Here is a 9,902-nt window from a genome sequence, read left to right on the forward strand (position 1 = left end):
AAAACAACAGTCTGCATGTTCAACCAAGACTCACCAGGAACAGCAGCAAACAAACAACAATATATGTTTAACTGGTAAGCACTTTCGAAAACTCGTAAGATAAACATCTCACCTACTCCACCACAACCGGTGACGGCATCGCAAAACCGCCACCACAACCGTACCGCAGTGCGAAAATGCCCGCATCACAACACTAAATACCGTGCCCGGATCACCACCCGAGGCACCACAACCACACTGATAGACATCACGACATACACAATCCCTTAAACACTGACTCAATATAACATCACGGACAAGAAAACTTACTCAAGACTGCTTTACCATATCACAACACCATATATCATACGGAATAAATAGGTAAGAATCTCATGCATACCATCCATACTTTTCATGGAATAAACATATAGCATGAATACATATACAATTTTAACTATCCATGCCAGATCAATCAAATTATTACCTTTTGAACCTCATTCCAATAGTATACCGTACCCAACATAAATTACAAAACATTCATATAACAACTTTATAATTATCACACCATACCACTTCTTGTGAGGTTAGAACCTCACACAAACATTTACATATATCATAGACCCGTAATCACATCCAACTAGTCAATCCTGATCACGTAAGTTACCACTTGACAATGAATATCTCTTATCCAGACTTAACTCAGGTGCCCTTCATAACATATCTTCTTTTACACACAATTATCACCACCCGGCGAACGTAGCCATATCATCTGTACCCAACTACCAACGAATACCTCATATATCCATACTTTAAAATCCCTCATAACCAAACCTTAATCACCTTCACAAAATCAACCTCATTAGAACAACTAACTTCCCCAAAATAACATTATCCTCAACCACTAGTGACAATACTATGACACCAACATTTTTCATGTGACTACTCTCTTACTATCACTTCTTAATATAACAATCCTTTTCCTCCCTTTGGTTCTCATCCCAAACAACAAACATCAAATATATCAACAAAAATCACCTCAACACTATTTCCAATTTCATCCGTAATTGTATCGTCACCCGACTCACCACCAAAATCTCATATCGCACAAATTCTTTACCCAACTTTTGCTTTCTTTAATTCCTCGAAACTCATGATTATCATGTTGTCCTGGAACTTCTACATAACTGTAACTCAAATCCTCATGATAGTATCGTACATCTCTACGATTCCTTACTCTTATATCACATTTCCTCAGTGAACATGTTCCTAGTTTTACTCCCCTTATTCTTTTCTCTTACCCTCGACAAACTCCCTTAATGATTCAACTCTTCATTATTTCTATCTAACTCTCTAGTGCTCCGGTTACCTTCACATTGCTCCAAACTCAATTCCCATTATTTTATGTCGATATCATCTCACTCTTTCTTACCATGGGTCTTCTCTCATTATACTATAACTCCCAATTGTCACTAATCTATCCATAAAATCAACGTTTAAAGTTCAAACAATTGCATCTCCCTTTTTACATCACTAGGAAACTAAAATTCATCTCATACCGTTAGCTGCCCAAAGAATTACTCACTAGGCTCACATTGTGAAAATTCCAAATTCCCAACTTGGTCACCATCTTCAATTCCACGTCGCGACATATCTCTATCTAAGTTCACTATATACCCCTCTTCTCCATCCATCTAAAGCAACCTTTCATTACATATATCCTTAAGCAACACAATGCTCACCGTCTCCCTCTATAAGTCCTTACACATCCCGAAATGTCACTATTCGTATCTCTCATCTCAATCTTTCATTCTCATGCTTCTTTACACTTACATCACCCTTGCCCATATACACTTACTTTTATACTACTCAATACACGACTATTTCACTCATCATATCTCACAAAACATGCTCTTTACCTCGATTAGCTCATCATTCTTCCCTTTTCTTTTTCCACTATCCTTCACAACTACATTAACACATGTCTTCCTTACCCAACACATGTCCCTCATAAGCCGTCAATCTCCATGTCATAACTTCCGGTAACTTACGTATCAAGACCGTCTCACATATAAAAGAATGCGTTAAGACTCAAAACATACATGTGTATTTACCCTACGACTCAAAACAATGAAAAAAACATAGCCACCGGCTCAAAACAAAAGTAAGAACATAGCCACCGACTCAAAACAAAAGTAAGAACATAGCCACCGACTCAAAGTGACCGCCCAATGAGGTACTCAGTCGGGTACATAACATACTAGGTCGAGTACAAGGTACTCGGTCGAGTGACTATATTACTCGGTCGAGTTTTCGACTCAGAAGCAACTCAATTGCCGCAGAAGGATTACTCGGTCGAGTATTGAGAATACTCGGCCGAGTAGACCTTACTCGGTCGAGTATACGACTACTCGGCCGAGTTCACAACTCCAGACGCTAAACAGTAATATCACAGAGAGATTACTCGGCCGAATATGGAATACTCGGTCGAGTATAAAAGACACTCGGCCGAGTAGGGACTACTCGGTCGAGTATAGGCGCAGATTCTCAGACCGTCCATTTTTAAAAAACAGTCATATCTCGCTCGTTACTTGGTCATTCTGGGCGTGTGACCTATCGTTAGAATCGTAAGAGGACAAGCTATCACCTCAACTTGGAATCACAACAATATCATTTCTCGAACTTGACTCATAACAGTTTTAAGACAACCCTTCCGTAATCGGTATTCAGATAAATCAAGCTTTCTAATGCCAAAACAACTTGAACATGCATAAGGCAACAAAAACAACTTAATACTTCTAAATACCAGTACATGGATGAACTTTTATCATTCTCACATGAAAATTAAACACGACATTCATATGCATAGACACATGAGCTTAATCACATGCTACTACTAACAACCAAACATTAACATCATCATGATCATATAAATACATCCTACCTCACATTACATATACTCCAATTATTTCACCTTTCGTTAACACAATTAAACAAGATTCTCCATCTATATATCACACTCCACACCCCGTTTCAAAAGCCATGCAGTAACCACATAACATGTTCCAGGTTCTGTCACACGCAACTACGCACTTCCTTTATCATATACCACCATGGTCAGATCCTTTCATTTCATCCAACAACAATACAAGGCTCAAGTTACAAGTATTACACACACATGACTCAACATACAAAATTTTCCCCCATGTGACCGGCTTGAGATTGTAAGGGCCTTAGTGCGACTCCGGGACGTCTCCCAAGTCTTTGCGGTAGCTCCAAACAACTCTCCCCGGGTTCATTTTATTTAGACTCTCTAAGTTCATTGGGTTCATTTGTTTTAGGTGCCGGAATCGTCGGCTCTGATACCACTTTGTAACACCCCCTCATACCAAGGTACCTTACCAAGGACTACCCTAGCATGAAAGGCTGTTACCATCTCGGTTTCCCGAGGTTAGTATATCAAAGTTACAAATTCCAAACAACATTTATAAAAGTATAAAAGTTAAAGATTACATTATCTCAGACCAACTCCAAATAAACGTACAAGGTCTCAATACAAATGAAATCCAAGACATCTAAACTCATAGCAACGGAAGCTAGACTTGACGTGATGACTCCCCATGACTGCCCCCAAGCTCAATAACTGTATCACCTGTCACAATCTGCTCACCATCCCCGAATGGATCACCGCAGGTTTTACAAAACAACAACACGGGGTCAGTACTACTCAATCAATATAAGACAACAACGTTACCGCTAGCCGATCATCGATCTCACGCACGAAGAACCGACTACACACCGAAGTGTGTAGCCCCGCCAGTTTACCCATCGCAACAGGTAATCCTCGCCGCCGATGGGTGACCGCACCCATCCCCACCTAGTCCGGCTCATCAACGAGCGACTAACAATCCCCTGTCCCTTAATGTGCACATCCCCTCCCGTGGCGGGTTCCACGGAGGGCGAACTAGGGTGTGAAGCCACTCCCGCAAGTGACTCCACCACAATCACAATCACATGACATCACAGCCATCTCAATCCGCTCCTACCAACTTCGTCACAACAATCTCCATACTCGGATGATCGCAGATAACAACAACAATTACAACAAGCACAATCTCAAATCAATTGACATGGCGAGTAGGGAAACCCTACCTTTTCGCAATCCGCTATCTTTGTAATCAACCACACAAATGCATAACAAATATCACGTCGTCACCTACAACAATAATCACATACTACAATTACACATTGCACAATCCCATTTTCCCCAATTCCATATATACAGTAACCCCAAAAGAATACAAATGACAAGGGAATGAAACTTACCAACAGTAGAATAAGAGACTACACGCAAGGATCACGACGATTTGCACACACAACGAGATATGAGGATGATTAGGGAGTGATTAGGGAGAGATCGTAGAATGATAAAGCTTTCAAATGATATTAGAAACTGACGCGGAAGTATAAAATACCCTAAACATTCCCTAATCAAACCGTCGAAATAACACTCCGCCAAACCGGACACTCGACCGAGTAAGTGTATACTCGGCCGAGTGTCCCATACTCGGTCGAGTGTTAACTATACTCGGCCGAGTGTTCCTCGGCAGAACCAAAACAACACACAACCTCAGCACTACTCGACCGAGTAGGCGCTACTCGGTCGAGTAGTCACCAAGGAAAGTCCGTAGTGTTACAACTGATACTATCGTCATCTATACACCAGCCAACCAACAAATGCACAGTATAACTGACTGTAACGATAATGCATGAACAACATCATGACACAACTCATGGAACAGTATAACTGACTGCCCTACTTATCATATGAACAGAGTAACAAACGGCTCATGCACATATATTGACATACAATATAACTGAACACCACACAACATGTGAAACAAGTATCAACAACCAATGTTATAGTAACTTCAGCTATAACTTTAACATTAACCATTCAATGTTATAGTAATCCTAACCATAACATAAACTCCGGATGCGAGGTTATAGTAACCTCTACTATAACTTCAGTATGTATAACTTGAAGTTATACTTACCTCAACTATAACCTTGATACGAACCTCAAAGTTATACTAGTTCCAACCATAACCTTGAGCCATAAATCTCAAGGTACGTTAGTTCAAACTATAACCTTATCTCGTACTTAAATGTTATAGTGGCTTCAGCCATAACTAGAGTAACTACCCAAAGTTGTACTAACTTCAGCTACAACACTTGAATCATCATCAAGGTTATACTAGCCTTAGCTATAACTTTGGAGAGAACCCTTGGCCGCCTATCATGCTGCCACTAGGGTTTATTCGTAAACCCTAATTGCGCTCATGACACCCATAATAAACACATAACCAACATACGATATATAATTAATGCATTGAAACATATACAAACTTGCGAAAACATAATTAACATGATAATAAACAATCAAACATGTACCAATCAAGCAAAACGATCATTAAATCATATTAATTACATCAATTGGCATAAACACAATTAAAAGAAAACACCTAGTTACCTTATTAAGCAAATAAACCCTAGAGATCGTCTTCAACGATATAAACGTCTTCTCCTGGAGCAACTTCCACGCCTTCATTGAAATCATCCACGTGCCAAAGATAACGAATCTAATAAATATACTAACTATATATATATAAACTATAAAAAACTATAAAACTATGCGAAAACATAAAAACTTACGAAGAAGATAGATAAATCCAAGAAGTAGGATCGATCTAAGCACGAAGAACGACGAAGAACGAAGAAGAAAAGAGGATGGCACGAAACCGTAGGCAGGGTGGCGCGCGGCACAAGGAGGAAGAGAGGAGGAGAGAATTAGGTTTAGGGTTTTGTGAGATTATGAGAAAAGAAGAGAAAGAGTTTGGTTTCCCTTCATATTTATAGGGAAGCTCATGGGTTTATTCTAGGTTTAGGCCCAAAACTCACCCATCAACACTAAGAATCACGTGAGACCCAAGGAGGAAACGGATCTTCACCGTTTTTCGAGCCCAAAAGACGACAAACGGATATTTTCCCGAAAATAAAATATAAAATATGGGAAAATAAAATTATAAAATTATAAAATTATATTATGGAAATTAGGGGTGTTACAAGTGGTCTTTAATGACCTTCTATATTTCAGTCCAAATGGACCCATTTAGTCCATTTCAATTTCCGACATTTGTTCCGCAAATGCTTATAAGTCTTATATTTAATTATCTTACATAATTAAATATTAATTTAATTATTTAATAGTTAAATTATACAAATTAACCACTAATGACTACTTAACTATTAAGTAATCATGAGACCATTTTATCAACATACAATGTGTCAATACTACACCATTTAGCTAATTTTACAACCTCTTGTAAATTTAAATAGCTAATAACCTTTACCTTAAAACTTATATACACAACGTATAAATTTAATTAATTAACTATTAATTATTAAATTTCAATTAACATTTATTAATTAATTATCAAATAATTAAATAATAAATCCCCTTGGCCCGAGTTTGTAACTAGTCATCAAATAATATATATTCACATGACTTGTTAAAAGTCAATTAATACAAGGATTTAATTAATTTGTATCTCATACAAATAATTAGTTTTTCCATTTGGGCATCATCCTATAGGTGTGACCTAAAGGGATCAGCTGATCACCGCCGTCACACGACAGTAATGTCAAACTCTAGTCAGCCAATCATTACCGATTAACGATGACCAGCTAACAAATAAATAAATAAATCCCTTATATTCCTTTTACGAGTTTTAATATGTAAACGCACTTATTGTGGAGGACACTACTCCAACACAACCAACATCCTATGGACTTGTCATCGACAATTGTAACACCCCTAATTTCCGTAATATATTTCTTTAATTTTATTTTCCCATATTTCATAATTTATTTTCCGGGAAAATATCTTCTCTTGTCTTTTTGGCTAATCTAGCTCGAGTAAATGGGGTAGAAACCAATAGTTTTGTTTGGTTTGCTTATGTTTGTAGAGTGCAAGAGTAGTTGTTTGGAGTGGTACTTAGATTCTAACACTTCTAATGAGTATTCGTTCTTGCAGATGGTGCGTAGCGCGAATGGTGAGACTGATTCTGATCGCATCAGGAGACTTGAGGTTGCTTTGGCAACCATGGCCGAAGGTTTCACTAATCACCTCAACAACAACAACAACAACAACAACAACAACAACAACAACAACAACAACAACAACAACAACAACAACAACAACAACAACAACAACAACAACAACAACAACAACAACAACAACAACAACAACAACAACAACAACAACAACAACAACAACAACAACAACAAAAACAACAACAACAATCATCTGCAGCAGACTGTGTTCGACAGCTTTGCTCGTCACCGTCCCCCTACTTATGATGGTGCGAATGATCCTACTGCTTTGGAGGCTTGGATTCGAGAGATCGAGAAGCTGTTCCTTGCTACTGGTTGTCCTGAGGATCAGAAGGTGGATATTGCCACCAATTATCTGAAGATGAGGACGACAACTGGTGGCCTCTTGCTAGAGATGGTCTGAAGGTTCAGCCAGGGTATGGTTGGACTGTATTCACTGAGGCTCTGAGAAAGAGGTTCTATCCTGAGGAGTTACGCTGGCAGAAGGAGCAGGAATTTCTTCGTTTACAGCAGGGTTCCATGACTGTAGAGGAGTACACTAACAAGTTTGTGAAGCTGTCACAATTTGTTACTTCTGTAGCTATGGACGAGGTGTCTAAGACTCGTCGTTATGAGAAGAATCTGGCTCTTAAGGTCTGGACTGTTATGTTCTGTATTCCTTCAATTTCTTTCCAATAGGCTTATGATCGTGCTCTTATAATTTATGATTTAGTTCTTGCTACCGAGGCTGAGGAGAGTGCAAAGATTAAGTTTGTGAAGAGGCCTTATGTTGCTCCCAGTGCTCCCCAGAAGAAACAGAAGTATGAGACTCGTTCGTATGCTCCGGGTGATTAGGATCAAGCTAAGAAGGATATGATTTGCTTCAAGTGTGGAAAAGCTTAACACTGGTCATCCAGTCACATGTTTTACCTGCAAAGCTCCGGGACACAAGGCTATTGATTGTCCCCAGAAGCCAAAGGTTGATGTTCCTAAGGCTGATGCTCTGATGACTGGTCCAGTGTTCGTTATGAGTCGTACTGAGGCAGATGCTAATCCAGATGTGGTTACGGGTACCTTTCTGGTTCACTCTTTATCTGCTTTTGTACTTTTTGATACGGGTGCGTCAATGTCTTTCAAATCCGATTCCTTTTCCCTCTATGCTGGACTCACTTCTTCCTCATCATCTATTGATCCCTCTATATCCCTTCCTACGGGTGAGATTGTTTCTTGCTCTGTTCTGTTCAAGGATGTACCTGTCAGTATTATAGGGGCGATCCTTCCTGCTGATCTTGTCCAATTCAAACTAGAAAAGTTTGATGTGATTTTGGGAATGGATTGGTTAGCTCGATATGATGCTAGGTTTCAGGGCCGTTATCAGAAGATCGTGCTTAAGAGTCATACAAATTCAAGGGTTTCTTATTAGGGTGTTAGGGTTACACCTACTGTCAAGTGGGTTTCAGCTTTGAACATGGTTAGCATGGGCACAAAGGGTCACCAGATCTATCTATGCAGCATTCGAGATGCTTCGGCAGAGTTGAAGTTATAGGATATCCCTGTGGTTAAGGCGTTTACTGATGTCTTTTCTGAGGATCTACTTGGTATTCCTCCTGAGTGAGATGTAGAGTTCTCGATTGAGTTGTTGCATGGTACTGGTCCTATTTTAAAACCTCCATATCGTACGGCACTAGCTAAGTTACATGAACTTAAGAAGCAGCTTGAAGAGATTATCGATAACGGTTTTATTCAACCGAGTGCTTCGCCGTGGGGTGCTTCAGTTTTGTTTGTCAAGAAGAAGGATGGTAGTATACGATTCTGCATCGACTACCGTGAGCTGAATAAGGTCACTATCAAGAATAAGTATCCTTTGCTGAGGATCGAGGATTTGTTTGATCAACTCTGTGGTGCTAGTGTGTTCTCTATGATCCATTTGAGGTCTCGCTACCATCAGATTCCCGTTAGGAAAGAGGATATTCCTAAGACTTCTTTTTGCTCGAGGTATGGTCTCTATGAGTTCATGGTGATGCCGTTTGGGTTGACGAATTCACCTGCTACATTTACGGATAAGATGAACCGCACTTTCGGCGAGTATTTGGATAAGTGTGGCATGGTGTTCATAGAAGACATACTAATTTACTCGAGATATGAGGCTGAGCACGAGAGTCATCTTCGTGTTATTTCGGAGACTCTGCGTAAGCAAAAATGGTATGCTAAGTTCCGAAAGTGCGAGCTTTGGCTAAAAGAAGTGACTTTCTTAGGTCATGTGATATCTGGCGATGGAGTTATGGTTGATCCACCGAAAATTCGAGCCGTGGTTGAGTGAAAGAGTTCGAAGAACGTGAACGAGATTCCAAGTTTCCTTGGTCTAGCTGGGTATTATCGTTTGTTTGTGCATGATTTCTCTAAGATCGCGAGACCGATGACTCAGTTAATGAATAAGGAATCCAAGTTCATTTGGACTGAGGCTTGTGAAGCTGCTTTCCAGGAGTTGAAGCAAAGGTTGACTACTACTCCTGTGTTAACTCTACCAGAAGAGGGCGTTGAGTTCGATGTCTACTGCGATGCGTCAAAGTTTAGGTTGGGTTGTGTCTTGATGCAGAAGGGTAAAGTTGTGGCTTATGCTTCCCGCCAGTTGAAAGTTCATGAGATGAACTATCCGACTCACGATCTTGAGTTAGTAGCAGTGGTGTTTGCACTTAAGCTGTGGCGACACTACCTTTATGGGGTCTCTTGCAATATTTATACGGATCATAAGAGATTGAAGTATATCTTCA

The 9,902-nt window shown here is 39.7% G+C and overlaps 1 protein-coding gene across 1 annotated transcript; it reads left to right on the plus strand.

Moving 5' to 3' along the window:
* Positions 1-7,072: 7,072 nt before the first annotated feature.
* On the plus strand, positions 7,073-9,451 carry LOC141648181 (uncharacterized). Its single transcript, XM_074456677.1, has 6 exons — positions 7,073-7,151; positions 7,487-7,785; positions 7,831-7,978; positions 8,070-8,194; positions 8,378-8,542; positions 9,080-9,451. Exons 1-6 carry the CDS (start codon positions 7,073-7,075, stop codon positions 9,449-9,451), a joined length of 1,188 nt encoding a protein of 395 aa, XP_074312778.1.
* The last annotated feature ends 451 nt before the right edge of the window (positions 9,452-9,902 follow it).

Source organism: Silene latifolia, chromosome 1 (assembly GCF_048544455.1).
Source record: "Silene latifolia isolate original U9 population chromosome 1, ASM4854445v1, whole genome shotgun sequence".
Lineage (NCBI taxonomy): Eukaryota > Viridiplantae > Streptophyta > Magnoliopsida > Caryophyllales > Caryophyllaceae > Silene > Silene latifolia.

What these genes read in the sequence shown, in the direction of transcription:
- LOC141648181 (XM_074456677.1), top strand. Translation starts at nt 7,073, where the DNA reads ATGGTGCGTAGCGCGAATGGTGAGACTGATTCTGATCGCATCAGGAGA. An exon ending in AGAAGAATCTGGCTCTTAAG is followed by an intron (nt 7,786 to 7,830) that starts GTCTGGACTGTT and finishes TCTTTCCAATAG; the next exon opens with GCTTATGATCGTGCTCTTAT. An exon ending in AGAGTCATACAAATTCAAGG is followed by an intron (nt 8,543 to 9,079) that starts GTTTCTTATTAG and finishes CGCTACCATCAG; the next exon opens with ATTCCCGTTAGGAAAGAGGA.